At 50.1% G+C, this 16,355-nt stretch overlaps 1 protein-coding gene across 2 annotated transcripts in view; it reads left to right on the top strand.

The window, feature by feature from the left end:
- LOXHD1 (lipoxygenase homology PLAT domains 1) overlaps nucleotides 1-16,355 on the top strand; it is a 100,586-nt gene that overhangs the window by 69,202 nt on the left and 15,029 nt on the right. Inside the window, exons 29-37 of one of the 2 annotated variants that reach the window (XM_070421625.1) lie at nucleotides 2,076-2,230; nucleotides 3,439-3,648; nucleotides 3,768-3,903; nucleotides 4,865-5,073; nucleotides 6,248-6,433; nucleotides 9,175-9,302; nucleotides 10,497-10,614; nucleotides 11,579-11,753; nucleotides 13,487-13,672. In XM_070421625.1, coding sequence (XP_070277726.1) covers nucleotides 2,076-2,230; nucleotides 3,439-3,648; nucleotides 3,768-3,903; nucleotides 4,865-5,073; nucleotides 6,248-6,433; nucleotides 9,175-9,302; nucleotides 10,497-10,614; nucleotides 11,579-11,753; nucleotides 13,487-13,672 — 1,503 coding nt within the window. The remainder of the gene's footprint in view (nucleotides 1-2,075; nucleotides 2,231-3,438; nucleotides 3,649-3,767; nucleotides 3,904-4,864; nucleotides 5,074-6,247; nucleotides 6,434-9,174; nucleotides 9,303-10,496; nucleotides 10,615-11,578; nucleotides 11,754-13,486; nucleotides 13,673-16,355) is intronic. The other variant, XM_070421626.1, reaches the window with a different exon arrangement.

Here is a 16,355-nt window from a genome sequence, read left to right as displayed (position 1 = left end):
GACCCCATATGGAACCAGAGGGATACAAAATAGCTCTAACATTTCCTTTCATCTGAGTTGCCACTGCCTAGCGATAAAAACAAGTGTTGCCTCAATAATGTGCCTTTCCATATTCATATTATTTTCTCTGACTTTTCTTTGTTTTTGCATCTGGGGGATAATTCCCTTTTGTACTTGCACCCAGAGGACGCCCTGGGGAGCTGTTGCACTGGCCCCTTGGTCTGCTCTGTTTTGATAGCCTGGCGCAAACCTACTCTGTGCTTGGTTGTGTTTCTAGGGAAACTTCTTTCCACCGAGAGCTGTGCCGCCTGGGTGGGAATGGGAGGGAGGAGGATCCAGAAATAGCCAGATTTGACTGCACAGCCGCATTGCTCAACACTCAGAAGTGGAATCCGTTTTCCTAATTCCCAAAAGACTGGCGGGAGCAGTGGGGGTGGAAGAGGAGAGCAGGAGGGCGTTTAGTCACAGTTCCTGGTGACATGGCACCCCACTCTGGGGCAAGGGCTACTAGAAAATGTCCTGCCGGGTGTGGAGCAGGGCTGGGTGCACAGCCAGGAAACAGATGGAGAGAAAAATTGGGGTGGAGAAGGGGGAGGGGAGGAGAGTCAACTGTTATGTTTAAACTGTGACAAAATCCCTGCTGTGACTCATGTCAGTATTAACCAGACAGGCTTGGGTAACGTTGACTTTTAAACACCAAAGAGGAGATTTTATTTGTCATGCAACACATGAAATGCTGAGCAGGTTCTGCACTGAGCTGAGTGGGGTGGGCATGGGGGCCAGGGTGACTAGTCCTGGTTCCTGCCCCTGAGGGAGGCAGGCCTCCGAGAGCCATTCTCACAGTGCACCTGCGAGGTTTGGAGAGCAGAGTGCTGGGTGGGGTTATGCAGACAGGGCAGGTAGGTGGGAGAAGTTGGAAAATAGGGTGCAAGGGGGATGGATCTCAGGTTTGGATGTGAGGTTGTGACTGTGTTCTGGTCTAGGTGGGTATGTCCCCTAGGTCAGCAGTTGCCAACCGGTGGTCCGTGGACCACTGGTGGTCCGTGAGGTCTGAAAGGTTGGCGACCGCTGCCCTAGGTGACAGAGGTGTGAACCCAGAGCACAGGAGGACACTGGGTTGGAGATATGGACTCATGGACCTCATGGAAGTCAGCACCCAGGGCTTGCAGGGTGAGAGCCAAGGGCAGCGGATAGGACCAGGTGACAGTGGCATGGGGACAGGGGCAGAAGATCAGGAGCCATAATGCTGCTCAAGAGGGAGCAGCCAGAGAGGCTGGAGGGGAGCAGGGGAGAAAATGCCGTGGAATCCTGTGAAAATGAAGGAAAGACTAGGAGCCATGCGTGGGCATGTATGCGTTCCATAGCCATGCTATGAGCAATTCACATCACCTTACTTTTCTAAATTTAATTAAATGTGGCTCTGAGCCCATTTGCAAGGTTGGTAAGAAAGTCCATCTCAGTCCCTGCACAGAGGGGGATCCCGTTCCAAGGGTCTTATAAGAATCCTGAGGCTACAGACGATGAAGCGCCCACAGGCAGGCAGCTCCCGAGTCTTTCACCCAGAAGCCATAGGGGGTGGATGGTTTGAGGGGTGCTGGGAGAAGCCTCCATCCTTTGAGTCTTTTTTTAAAATCTTCACCCGAGGATATTTTCCATTGATTTTCAGAGAGAGTGGAAGAGAGAGGGAAAGACAGAGTGAAATATCGATGTGAGAGAAACACATTGATTGTTTGCCTCCTGCAGGCGCACCACCAGGGCACCTGCTAGGGAGGAGCCTGCAATCGAGGTACATGCCCTTGACCAGCACAGGCTGACACTATCCACTGAGCCAAACCGGGTAGGGGCCATCTTTTGAGTCTTAGAGACCACCTTTGTCAGATCAGATGGGCAACTTCCCACTGGTGAATCCACGCGGAATTGAGCAGATAATAGGAAAACACTAACTCCTCCTTGAGCCCTGGGCCAGATGCCTGAACCTCTTATAAATCCAGTTCCCCCAAACCTAAAGTGATGCCATCTTTTTTTTTCCCTTTGTCTGTCCCTCTGTCTGTTTTTCTGTCCATGTGCCGACCCAGTTGTGCTGTACTCGGTGCAGATCTTCACAGGAAATGTTCCCGGGGCAGGAACGGACGCCAAGGTCTACATCACCATCTATGGAGACCTGGGCGACACCGGGGAGCGGTACCTCGGCAAGTCGGAGAACCGCACCAACAAGTTTGAGAGAGGGACGGTAGGAGGGCACACGAAGTTGACCCCCTTCTCTTCTCCTCCCCAGATAACATCCCACACATGAAACTGCCATAGTTATTTCCCTGTTCCCCAAGCGCTAAACACAGGATGGCTCCAAATTTTCCACTGTAACAATTATCCTGCAACAGACATCCTTGCTCACCTGAGAAAGTGTCCCCCCAGGAAGAGGAATTGCTGTGTCATAAGGTGTGCTCATTGTTGCTCCAATGCACTCAGTCACTAGCCAGTGCCCCAAGGGCTGCGCGAGTCCACACCTGCCCTCAGCCATGAACATTCACCTGCAATTCCTCAGCCCGAAGACTGGATGGCCCAGCCCCCCATCTTCATCTTAATGCCACCACCTGGAGAGTCTTCCCAGCCCTGCCTCCAGCCCTACCACAGGTGGTCACTTCCACCACCTGGGCTGTCCCAGGGAGGAATCCTGTAGTATTTAGCTCTGGGCTCCCGACTACACTCAGCACAGTGACTCAGCACATTTTTCAGAAGAAAAGTGCGTGTCACTCAAGGTTACCTGTCCCTCCTCCTCCTCCTCAGACTCCTACCTGCCATGTTCAATTTGTGTTTTGACTGCACTTTACTCAAGGCCTAGAACTCCACATCTCACTGAACAATCCCCAAAGAATCCAATTACCCGAGTGTAATGTCACTTTACTGAAGGCATAATCAGGCGCACAGAGGAAGGCTTTATGTCACACCCTACACAAACCCTCCTGAACCCCTGCACTCTCCTCAGCCTTGCCTCCACGTTTGCCTGCACCTTGAAGGCTGGCCCTCCACTGCCTCCCAGCTTCCCCATGGAAATTTCAAGCCGCTCCCATCATTCAGAAGGACTCTACCTCGTCCTCAGCTCTTACCCTCCAGCCTCCAACCTGAATTCATGCTGATACTCAACTAAGGATGCCCAGTTACCAGGACATCCCACTCCCACTCACACAGCTCATCGGGTCCATCTTCCAAATACCCACAGGGATTTTCCCAAAGGACCTGGATTGCAGAACAGGGCCACATGCAAGCGAGGCCTTGGAATACCAAACTCTCCGGGTTAGAGATTTGGGCCTGGAGGGCTCCCCAGCTGGGAAGATCTGCTTAGCTTGACAATTGGGGGGTGTGGAAGGTGCTGGATGGATGGGGTTGGAGTGGAGGGAGGTGGGGAGCCTCCACCCAAGCCCCCACATCTGGACTCCCCAGGCCGACACCTTCATCATCGAGGCAGCTGATTTGGGTGTCATCTACAAGATTAAGCTCCGCCATGACAACACCAAGTGGTGCGCAGACTGGTATGTGGAGAAGGTGGATATCTGGAACGACACCAACGAGGACGAGTTCCTGTTCCTGTGCGGGCGCTGGCTGTCCCTGAAGAAGGAGGACGGGCGACTAGAGAGGCTCTTTTATGAGAAGGTGCGGGAAAGGCAGCGGGGAGCTGGGCTCAGCCAGGCCTGCCTATCCTCACACCTGGGGGAGCCCCGAGGGAGGCAGGTGCGGCAGGTGGAGGGGGCCTGGTCGTGCTCTCCCCACAGGAGTACACAGGGGACCGGAGCAGCAACTGCAGCAGCCCGGCCGACTTCTGGGAGATCGCCCTGAGCTCCAAGATGGATGGTGTGGACATCGCCTCGGTGACGGGGCCCATGGCCAACTACGTCCAGGAGGGCCGGGGTAAGCCAAGCAGGTGCAGGACATGGAAATGTGTTTAAGATGTTCTCAGACAGGCCATGCCTTAGCTCCACCATTGTCTGTCTGACTCACTCCGAGCTGCACCATGACAACACCAAGTGGGCAGACTTGGTGCTGACGGTGGCCTCGCTGATGAAGGTATCTGATGTCTTATAATTTACACAGTTTTCACACCTACTGCCTGTTTCCACCCCACAACCCTGAGAGGTGAGAGGGCAGGGATTAGCCACTGTATAGACGGGAAAACAAAGGCTAAGAGAAGTTAGAGTGATGATGTCCTTAACCCTCACTAATCCACCACCGGGAGGGGTCATTCTCAGCTCTGCCCTTACCCAGACTCTCGGGCTATAGATTCTGCCCAGGGCACCCGGGACAAGTCTTATCCGACAGAGCTGAACTGCAGCAGTGAGAACCCCTTCCTGTTTGTAGAGCATCACATGAAGGACTTGGCCACACAAACTTAAGTTGCAATGTGTTGGGGGTTGGGGGAGAGGGGGAAGAAGTCCTGAACTGGGTTTTTTTGGAGATTTAAGTTCCACTTCTGGTTCTTACCATAATTCCATGGGGCCCTGGACAAGTTACTCTTTGACTTCTGTTTTTCCCTCCTCCATAAAACAATATTATAATCCCCTGACCAATTCCTTTTTTCAACCAGATAAGGCAGTTCTATATTTGTCTATTGGACATTTAAATGCGCACTGCCCCTCATTTTCTAGGCAAGGAAACTGAGGCCCAAAGAAGCACTGCCTTTCTGCTCAGTTCTCTTAAGTATAGAGCATGACACTACTCCTTGGAGGGTAGACACTCACCAGTCTGGAAAGCCCCCTTGCACTTTGTCTCAGAGGGAGGGAGGCAAAGTCTCCAAGTCTCATTTCCAAGTCCACGCCAAGCCTGCCCTGGTCCACCTGGCCTGTCATGAGGTGGGGCCCCTGATCTCTTGCAGTCATTCCCTACTATGTGTCAGTCACCACCGCGAAGCACAAGGACGCAGCCACGGACAGCCGGGCCTTCGTCATCCTCATCGGAGAGGATGATGAGGTCAGTAACCGCATCTGGCTGGACTATCCCCGAGGGAAGAAGGGCTTCAGCTGTGGCTCTGTGGAGGAGTTCTACGTCGGAGGCTTGGATGTCGGCGAAATCAAGAAAATAGAGGTGCTGGCCCCTGGGGCCTGGGGTTAGTGACCACCCCCAGGAAGGAAGGAGCTGACCTGTACACGGGTGGGAGGGGCGTGGAGGGCAGGCAGAGGGTCTGACCTGAGCCCCACCTCAGAGCAGGTAGCAGGGAAGACTCCCTGGTCTCTGCCATCACCTTGAGTGAGTCGCCCACCCCTCCAGGTCCCAGTTTTCCACCCAATGGGAATGCCTTGTGTATTCGCTTTCTATTGCTGTGTAACCCATGGCCATAAACTTAGTAACTTAAGAGCACACAAATGTATCATCTCACATTTTCCTGGGTCAGGAGTCTAGATGTGAGTTAGCTGGTTCTCTTCCTAATATGCTAGTGTGCTGAAATCAAGTTGCTGCCAGGGCTGTGGTCTCAGCTGAGGCTTGGGATCCTGTTCTAAGCTCACTAGTTATCGGCAAAATCTATTTCCTTGTGGTTATAGGACTGAGGCCTCCAGTTCCCAGAGGCTGCCCACATTCCCTACCATGCAACCCCCTCCAAAACATGGCAGTTCATTTCTTCAAGGCCATAAAAGATGTCTTCTGCTCCAAATCTCTCTGACTTCTTCCATCTCCAATGTCTAGACCCTCTTTTAAAAGGGCTCACCTGATTAAGTCAGGCCCACCCAGAATAATCCTATATAATAAAAAGCTAATATGCAAATTGACCAAACAGCAGAATGACTGGTTGCTATAACACACACTGACCACCAGGGGGCAGATGCTCAACACAAGAACTGCCCCCTGGTGATCAGTGTGGTCCCATAGGCAGAGCGCCGCTTGGCCAGAGTCAGGCTCATGGCTGGCAAGCGCAGCAGCATTAAGGATGTCTGAGCGGGCCTAAGCCATCAGTTGGACATCCCCCAAGGGCTCCTGGACTGTGAGAGGGCGCAGGCCAGGTTAAGAGACCCCACCCCAACTGAGTGCACAAATTTTGTGCACTAGACCTCTAGTCTTTTATATTAACTCAAATTCATCTGATTAGAGACCTAAATTATATCTGTAAAATCTTTTCTCCTCGGGAGGGACTTGGGTCAGTGAATCCAGAGCACATTGGAAGGAAGCACTGCGGGAGGAGGCTGAAGGGGATGCTGAGCAGAGCGGGGAGGGCTTCCTTCCCAGTGGAGCCCAGATCCTCACGGCCCCGTGTGTCCCCTCATAGCTGGGCCATGATGGGGCCTCCCCCGAGAGCTGCTGGCTCGTGGAGGAGCTGAGTTTGGCTGTGCCCACCCTGGGCACCAAGTACACATTGCGCTGCAATTGCTGGCTCGCCAAGGACCGAGGAGATGGTGTCACCTCCCGAGTCTTTGACCTCCTGGATGCGACGGTGGTGAACATTGGGGTGAAGGTATAGACGGGCCCTGAGTGTGTGCATTGCACAGCAAGAGCAGTGCAAGGTGGTGTGGGGGAGCGGTAGGGAGATGGATGTGAGGGAAGCAGGAAACTCACTGGGGTGTTGGCCGAAGCTGCAGCCCTGGTCTACCAGCAAGATGCGCTTTGCTTGGAGCCAGGAGACTCAGGTCTCTTTTGGTCTGCTGCTGTGTGACCTTGGGTAAGTCAGTTAGCCTCTCTGGGCCATGGTCTTCTCCTATAGCACCCGGAAATCATGCTTGCCATTCTGTTTCACGTTAAAATCTTAACTAATGTGATCACGATGAGCCTTGCAAAGTAGCAGCTCTACATAGATGCTCAGAGTCAGCATTCTCCAAGTCTGCTCCATCAGCCCCGCTAGGACATGATGGGGACAGGTGCACTGGTGTTCTGTGAGCCTCTGGGTCTCAGTGAGAGCTGTCCGCATAAGACCCTTTGACCACCTGCCCTGGCTGCACCTCTAACTGACCAAATGACCTGGGGTGAGTTATATAAACTCATAGGTCAGTGCTGGGCAGCAGGCAGGATGCCTGGGGGCTAATGTCCGGGGAACATGGCCAGTTGGCAGCCCAGAGGCCTCTAGTTCACGTGACCCCGCAGGCTTCACTTTCTCTTGGAAAAGCCTCAGGGTCATCTCGGTTCCTGAATCCAAACCGATGGGCGACTAGATTTAAGTCAGAAGCTGTCCCACAAAGGTCAGAAGAAACCACCCTGGCCTGAGTGTGCGCTGCCGTGTTGTCTATGGAAACAGAAGGAAGGGCTGAGTCACGGGCTGTAAAAACCGTGACAGGCAGGAGAGTGGATGACTGCTCCTCCCCTGAGTGAAGCCAGAGGACAGAACTTTCTACAACATAGACAACCCCCCTCCCTTCCCCAGACAACTCCATCTGTGGCCAGACAGTCTGTGTGGGTGAACACACAATTCCTCCTGGGACCTCTGTCCTGACCCAGGTCCCCGTGTGCACGTGGGTGTGTGTGCCTGTATGTGCGCCAGCCCCCAGCACATGCACAGCCCACGGCGCGGCTGCCTCTCCCTCTGAGCTCTTCAGTCCATGGAAATCCGGACCCACATCCCTGTTACCCATGTGACAAAAGAACACAAGTTTGTTGCTTTACAAAGAGCTGCAGGATTCTCTGGGCTGGCCGTCTCCCCAGGATGCCTGATATCAGACTGGAATTACAAAAGCCCCGTTTCGGTGTTTCTTTCTGGAAACACAACTGTGACATAAAAAGAACCGTGTCTGTGTAGAGGAGAGAGATATAGACACAGAGAACACAGGAGTCTGGAGGGAGCCAGTCTCCTCAGGACCACGAAGTGCCCATTTTGGCCCTTCTATTTTCCATGCCTGTCTGGACAAGAGCAAAAAGGCACCAGGATCCTGCCTTCATTCTCAGTAGCTCCGTGCCCATTGGATGCCCTTGTTAGATGGTCTACATGGAGTTTTCTGGTAAAGCAAGAGGCTCTTCAATTACTCCCTCAACAAACCTATGCCCTGAGTCAGGCCTGAAAACACTACTTCTGATCTTGGTATCCATGGCAAAGGTTCTAGCCGCTGCTTGACAAGCACAGAGCATCCAGCAGGTACAGCAGTGGTGGCGTGATTACTGTGATGGATAATGTGGGTTTTGAGTTCTAAAGCTTCTGGTGTGTGGGTACCAGGCACCTGCACAGGTGAGAATACCTACCATGTGGCAGCCGTGGGGGAAGGGAAGGGCCAGGTGTGTGCAAGGGAAATGGTTAGCCTGGCATTTCCTCTGCCGTGTGTGCCAACCACTCCTGACCCTTTGGGGCCTAATTGCTAGTCCTTGGGCACCAGGTGAGAGGGAATGGAGTCAGAAGCCAAGGCTAGAAGACACCCCAGGTCATGGTAAAGATGCCCCTTTTGCCACGAGGCTGCTTCTCAGAGGAAGAACCAAGGCAGGGGACTCAGTGGGAGTCCTGGGAAGAGCAGGCTACTCCCACCCCCTCTGGTGAAGACAAAGGGACTATATCTTCTTTGCAGCAAACCTCAGGCGAAAGGGAAAAGTTCCAAACTAAAGCAAAAATCAGGTAGACTAGGTGGTTGTCCCATGTCACAGTGGATGGAGGCTGAGCTCCCTTAAACAGCACTCCGGATGGACTCCTCGCTCCCGGATGTGCGGAGTGTCTGTTGGCTGCGGCACGAAGTGGGGACAGTCACCCAGAGCTGGTGCCACTTCCTGAGGCCAAACCACGTGGCAGGCCCCGTGTCTGCAGCTCTCACAACTCTGCAAAGTGTTTGTCCCCATTTCACGAGGACAAAGCAGAGGCTGGGAAGGGGGGTCTGCCCACGTTCAACAGCCTGCAGGTGGGGGGTCTGGGATTCCAGTGGAGCTCTGGAGGCTCCCAAAGCCGCTGTCCTGCCAGCACGTGCTGCATGGGCTTAGGCTGGGATTCGATTCACTGAGGAATCGGTTAACACTGGGACTGTCAGTCATGTATCTGCTGCACACACGTTCTCTATGTGAAACGGAATTCCCTCTAGTACTAAACTGGGCACAGTGGGGGACACAGAGTGACAGGTCTGACTCTTGCTCTCCAGTCATTCATAGTTGATGGGGGGGGTGGGGGTGGGGGAAGGGCTCTCTTCAGAACCATAGAGCTTGGAGAGAGTGTCGTCTTGCCTGGTGAGAATGAGGCAAATCAGTGGGGCTGGTGGGTGAGGCCAAAGCTCAGGACCCGCATCCCTCTCCTGGCAGGAGCTGTATGAGATGACTGTGTGGACGGGCGATGTGGTTGGCGGTGGCACCGACTCCAATATCTTTATGACCCTCTATGGCATCAATGGTAGCACAGAGGAAATGAAGCTGGACAAAAAGAAGGCCAGGTATCCAGGGGCCACCTCTGCCCCTTGCCCCTCACACATCCAGTTCTCCACTTTCTAGCCATACCCCGCCTTTAGCCAGATTGCTTCCCTCACACACCTGCATACCTTGGGGCCTTCCAGCCTCCACACCTTTGTCCCTATGATTCCCCCTCCTGGAATGCTCTTCACCCACTCTTTTGTGTTTCAAGACCTTTCTCTTTGAAAGTCCAGCTCAAATCTACCTTTTCTAGGAAGCCTTCCTTGATTACCCCATTCCATAACCCACCTGTTCTTCCTTCTTTTTCTTTCTCTCCCTCCCTCCCTCCACTCTCTCCCTTCCTCCCTCCCTCCCTGCTTCCTTCTCTCCTTTTCTCTCTCCCTCCCCCTCCTCCCTCCCTCTCTCTCTCTCCTTTTCCTTCTCCCTTCCTCCTTTTCTTCCTCCCTTCCTTCATCCCTCTCTCCCTCCTTCCCTTCCTCCTTCTCTCCCTTCCTTCCACCTGTCACTAGGAAATGTTTACTGTAAGGTCTGTAGACTAGTTGACAGTATCATGTCAGTGTGAATCTCCTGGGCCTCAGGCTCAGGACAGGCTGCGGAAGCGTCTGGGTTTGCCCTGTGTATCTGCTCAGAGAAGCCTCTCTACTTGGCAGGTGAAGAGGTGACAACTGGGGAGCATGGCCACTGGCTGCCCCGCATTCCCTTTCTATGCTGGTTTTCTCCTGGTTCCCACCCCTGCTAAAGGCTATCCTGGGGAAAGTACCCAACTCCCACTCACGCATTAGTATCTGTGACTGGGAACAGCCTGAGGCTGACCAGGCCAAAGTCTTAGGCTGGGAGGCAACTATTTCACAGAAGGACTTGGGCCTTGGGGGACATGGAGCAAAGGCTGACCATTTCTCCAAGGCAGCCCCTTTGTGTGGGAGGAAGCCAAATCCCCGAGGGAAGCTGGGTGGCTTAGGTGGCTAGCAGAATGAGATTAAGACCCAGAACTGGTAGGTCTTGATTCAGGACCATTTCTACCAAGCAAACTCACTTAACCCAGTATTTCGGGAGCACATCTGGGGTGCAAGAGACAGGCTACTGGGGAGTCAGTGGGAACTGAGACGGAGGCTGAGTAAAAGCCTGTTCTCTCCTTACCCTGAACTGGTCTGTGGCACAACTTGGGCCCCTCACCACAGCCAGCTTCCCTTTTTCATGCCCCTGCTCTGCACCCCCAGATTTGAGCGGGAGCAGAATGACACCTTCCTCATGGAGATCCTGGACATCGCTCCATTCACCAAGATGCGGATCCGAATTGATGGCCTGGGCAGCCGGCCCGAGTGGTTCCTGGAGAGGGTAAAGTGTCTGTGCCCTCGCTCTCCCTTCCACCATGGCCCACACCATCTTCCTGCTCTTTTGGGTTGTTGATGACTTAATAAAGTGCAAATGTCACCTGAGAGGGTTATTACACAAACCTGGCCAGTATATAATCCTGTAGACCCCCTTTGACATGAATTAATCCAAGAACACAGTTTTATTTATTTATGTCCAGTCAAAATTGAATCAGCTGCCAGAGAACAAAGCATGCACTGCAGCAAGCAGAGGCTTGGTGTGGGCTCCCTGGAGGAAGTGGGCTGGGAGGAGTGAGAGGAGCAGCAGGGGCTGGGACAGTGAGAGACTGTGGCGGGAACTTGAAGCAGCCCAGCAAGGACGCTAGTGGTGTCCCTGTGATCACTCAGTTATTGGTGCCTCTTTCTCCGTCTTGGACCTCCACTCCCCCTGAATCAGTCTCTCATCCCCCGTCCACCAAAGGCCTTCTATCCCAAGTCCCTCAGGCTCCTACACCCCTCTTAGCCATTAGCAGATTTTTGTTTGAGCCAACAATATGGTGCCCATGCCAAGGGCAATCTGGCCAACTTCAGTAAATGACAGTGAGGTCCTGTCAGCAGATGTGTTAGGGGACCCAGAAGAAGGCACCTTACCTAGTTGGATGACAGCGTTTGGTTGGTCCACTTTCTGTCTCTCACTCAGCAAACGTTTCTTGTGGCCAACCTTGGAAACATGTTTGGACAAAGTGCCCATTTCCAAATCCCTAGACTAGAGTTGTCATGGTGGCGGCGGTTTCAGAACCTGTGCAAGGCACACGGGGCAGGTTCTTCATCTCAGGGAGGACCCTTTCTACTCATCTTGAGTCCAAACCAGAAGAACTTGTCTCAAGACTGGGGTTCTGGGTCCTTGAGGTTCAGCCAAAGGGGCTGCATTAGCGGGTGGGGGGCCAGTGGATGGGAAGGGCATTCCTATGCCGGATCCTCTCACCCAGATCCTCCTGAAGAACATGAACACTGGGGACCTGACCATGTTCTACTATGGAGACTGGCTGTCCCAGCGGAAGGGCAAGAAGACCCTGGTGTGTGAAATGTGTGCCGTCATCAACGGGGAGGAGATGATGGAATACACTTCCTACACCGTCTCTGTTAAGACCAGTGACATCCTGGGTGAGTCAGGGGTCCCCCCATCTCCCACTCCCACCTCCCACTACTCTTGCCCCTCTTCAATTTCTGGCTCAGGCCCTGGACTCTGGCAAGGACATTTTTTAGATGGCCTTCCAAAACTTAGCCCAAGTCATTTCCACAGTGTGTTACTTTCTGTCTGGACAGAAGGACTTCCTCCCAGGGACTGAATTGGCTCTGTTCCTCCTCGCTCAGAGAAGAGGCGGGGAGAACATTATTGAACAGTATGGTCAGCACCTCTGTATTCCTGCTGCTTCCTAATGTCCCTCACCCAGGTGCCATGCACCCCTGACACCCATCAGTTCCTTCCCACATCCCTGGGCTTTGCAACCATCTTCTGTGTGCCAGCTTTGGCCTAGGGCAGTGGTCGGCAAACTCATTAGTCAACAGAGCCAAATAGCAATAGTACAATGATTGGAATTTCTTTTGAGAGCCAAATTTTTTAAACTTAAATTATATAGATAGGTACATTGTTATTAACTTAATTAGGGTACTCCTAAGGTTTAGGAAGAGCCACACTCAAGAGGCCAAAGAGCCGCATGTGGCTCGCGAGCCGCAGTTTGCCGACCATGGGCCTAGGGTCTCAGGATGGAGATATGAACCTGGGCCGTTGTGGGTTTGATATTGCCATAGAGCAATGACAGTGAGATTCTGTCAGCACACGTGCTGGGGAACCCCCAAATGGGGATAAGGGACAAGGGTCATGGAGAGCTTCCCAGAGGTGGTGCCAAAGTCTAGTCCAGAAAGTCAAACAGAAGCCACTGAGGCAGAGGGGACAATAGCGTGTGCAAAGGCCTGGAGCTGAGAGGGAACACTCTTGTCATGGAGGCACTGCCTCCTACCTACCCCACTCCCCATATCAATCCTGTTCTCCAGGGGCTTGGCAAGGAACCTGGAAAACTCATTTACACTAATTAAAAATGTCTATTTTAGGATTAGCTTGTTGGCCCTGTTAGTTTACATTTGCAACAGAGAAGCATCTAGCCAAAGAAATGAAACTCTTATGGTAAAATCTCAGGCATACCTGATGGGCCAGGACAATTGGTGAAGTTTGTTTTAGGCACCTCCCTTCATCCTTTTCTCCTCACAGTGGAACTTTCACTCTTTTTGTTTAAAGTTCCACATGTTTTCAAGCCCCTTCATCCTCTTATGATGCACCCTCAGAAAATAATTGATAAATTTATTGATGACCACAGGGTCTGTATCAAAAAAGCTTCACAGGGTCACCTCTTCCAGAAGCATTTTCTTTTTAATGGGGGTCAATACCTCTATTTGCCTTAAGCAAATGATATGAACTCTGGTGTAGTATGCCAACCAGGGGCAGATCTGGGGAACAAGAAACTTTCCTATTTCCTCTGAACCCACGGTGTGTAGGAGGGAACCTGTATTTCTAAACCGTAAAGCCAGTCTACATGGCATTTCATGTAAGTGTGGGCGCATTCCCCAGAACTAGGGGAGTTCTTGTACTAAACCATTCATACATGCTAACCAGGACACCAGTGAGCCCACCAGCATGTACAAAGCACAGAGATAAATGAAGGATAAAGTAGGAGACAGAAGAGTTGCAGGATAGTAACCAGCCCTTTCCAATATCACCCTGGCCTCACTGCCTCCGAACTCGCCCATCTGCATGCCTGGCTCCTCCAAGGAGGCCAGAGCAAGAGGGGCTGTGTGTCGGAGAGGCCAGCACCCAGAGCCCTTGTCTTGTATATTCCCAGGTGCGGGCACTGATGCCAACGTGTTCATCACCATCTTTGGGGAGAATGGAGATAGCGGGACCCTCGCCCTGAAGCAGTCAGCCAACTGGAACAAGTTTGAACGGAACAACACGGACACGTTCAACTTCCCTGACATGCTGAGCCTGGGCCACCTCTGCAAGCTGAGGGTCTGGCACGACAGCAAAGGTACCTCCCGCTCAAGGTCAGGGTGGTTGGGTAGGGTAGGCCTCAGCACTCCACCTGAGCCCCTCCCCAAGATGGCAGGCAACTAAAAAAGGCTGGTGGCCACCATATTGATAAAAAGAGCTAGTGTTTTTGGACAAATTTTAGGGTCTCTCCCAGGAGGATGAATGGTTCTCAATTTTCTGTGACATTGGAGCACTGTCTTCGTAGTTCAGACATAAAAATTAAGAAAAAGAAAAAGGCTATGTCACCAGATTCACTTCCTGTGGATTTCCTATAAAGGCTTACGCTGGCCATGAACTTCAGGATCCTGATGAGGCCCTCTAATACTGGCTGCCAGTCTCTGACACCGATTGTGTGCATATCTAGACTTTCTCAGCTTCTTGATGTATTTTTTCTTCTATGCAAAAATCCGGACAGTCAATTCTTTCTACCTCATCACTGACTCAAAATCCTGAACGAAAAGAGGCGGTTCAGCACCATGGACAGCTACATCGTGTTTTAGGTGCCCGGCTCTTCAAAGACCTTGATTCCTCCCTTGGATAACCCAAGACTTTGGGCTTGTCTTGGCCTCATCATGGCTCTTTGACATAAAAAGAATCCTGAGTCATTGATATTATCTTCTTCCCTTTGTAGGCAGAGAAATGGGCTTTCTCTCCTTCAACCAGACTTTGGATCTGAAAGCAGGACCATGTCACTGGCAGGGAAAAGAATATTTCTGTATCCTTATTAAACCCAGGTGGTTGGGCTATTAGGGTCAAGAAGTCCAGGTTCTGTGCCTAACTTTCTCTTTATAGTAACTTTCTCCTCCAGAAATGGAAGTTTAAATGTTAATATAAGCTAAGACAGCTAAACATGTCCTTAAGTGCTCTCTATGCCACATTTTCCCCATATATCGTTTAAAAATATTCAAGCTACATTATGCTTCCCTTGCATAGAAATTTATGAGGACAAATATATTTTGTTTGAGAGTTTTCCACACAAAAAAGATGTGGGTCCTGAAAAATTACTGTGCAAGTCAGGTTACAAATGTTTAGTTAACTTAATATCATAGCAATCTTCTCTTTCTCTGACTCTACCTTTCTATCTTTTTTGTTTATCTAATGGTTCTTGTTTTATGAAAAATTTTAAACATGTACAAAAGTGAAGGAAATATATTAATGAACTTCCACATTCCCATCACATAGATTCAACAATTATAATTTGTCATGCCTGCTTTACCCTTTTTATTTTTTTCTTCGTTTTTTTTTTAGTTGCTGCAAGATATAAAATAAAATTCTAAATCTCATGTCATTTCATCCCAAACATACTATTTAGTATGTTTCTCTTTTTAGTATGTTTCATATTTTCTTATGAAATCACAATGCTGTTATTACACTTAACAATGATTTTTGTGATATCCAATTTTCATTCCATATACAAATTTTCTTAATAGCATAAAAATGTCTCTGTACTTTTGATTTTATTTGAATCTTTATGCAAACAAGGTCCATACACTACATTTAGTTGTTATGTCTCCTTAATCTCTTAATGCAGACCAGTGTCTACACCCTTTATATTTCTATGCCATTAACTTGTTGAAGGAATGGGGTCCAATGAGCTATAGAATTCCCACATTCTGGACCCTATCTGTTTGCTTCTTGGTGGTGTTGCTGCCTCTTTTCCCCCCATATTTTCTATGACCTGGAAGCCAGCTCTCAAGGCTTGATTAGATTCAGGTTCAACTTTTTTTGGCAAGAATACTTTATAGGTGGTATCAGAATGACTTTAAAATGGGACCTGTGTACTTCATGTTACATCACAGCAGACCCACTCTTATTGACACCCACATACAATAGGACCCAGGGACTGTCAGCCTGATTACTCCATGGTAAAGTTCCCCCATAAGTTTTCATCTCATGGCTTCATCCAGTGATGATCTATTAGCGTTATAAATGATGATTTTCTCCTAATTGTCACTTCTTATCCACTTATCAGCTAGAATTCCATTAATGAAAATTATCTCTCAGGCTATTTGGTTACTATAAAATATAGTTTATAGAGGAAAATCAAGATAAACGATTAAATCTTCTCCTTAATTCCAGTTACCAGATAGCTCTTATAATACAGAACAAATTATAACACAAGAGTGTTGATTTTATAATTCATCTTGCTCTGTCTTGCTTCCTCTGAAATGAAAACTCTCCTGAAAGGAGGAATTTTTTCAACCACAAAATGACTTTATATGTTTTCTTTTGGATAATATGAATTCATAGATATATAAAGGAACTCAGAAATCATTATCATCATAACCTGTTACACCACTGGAATTTCTCCCCACATGTGGTCCATTAGCTTTTGAGTTCTCAAGGACGCTGAAGGGTAACTGAACCAATGCACAGTGCAGATAGCATGCAGCTCACAGAGCAAATACACATAGTTTCATATGTGATGGCTATAATTTGAGGAACACTTCTAAAGGAATGCCTGCCAATTACAACAGAAACAGCTGATTATTTAATATTAGGGAAAGATGTGTCAGGTTTAGCAACGTACTCTACAGAAATATCTGTTTCTGACCCCGTCCTCTGATTGTCAAACAGCAAATGTTCTCAAAATCATAAAATACTCATTTGGCATTAATTAAGCAACTACTACATGCCAGTTGCTATGCTGACATTGGGGAAACAACAACAAATAAGACCTG

This window comes from Myotis yumanensis, unplaced genomic scaffold (genome assembly GCF_028538775.1).
Source record: "Myotis yumanensis isolate MYYU_CA2020_CCGP unplaced genomic scaffold, mMyoYum1.0.hap1 SCAF_7, whole genome shotgun sequence".
Classification (NCBI taxonomy): Eukaryota; Metazoa; Chordata; class Mammalia; order Chiroptera; family Vespertilionidae; genus Myotis; species Myotis yumanensis.
This window is presented reverse-complemented; position numbering and strand designations above follow the sequence as displayed.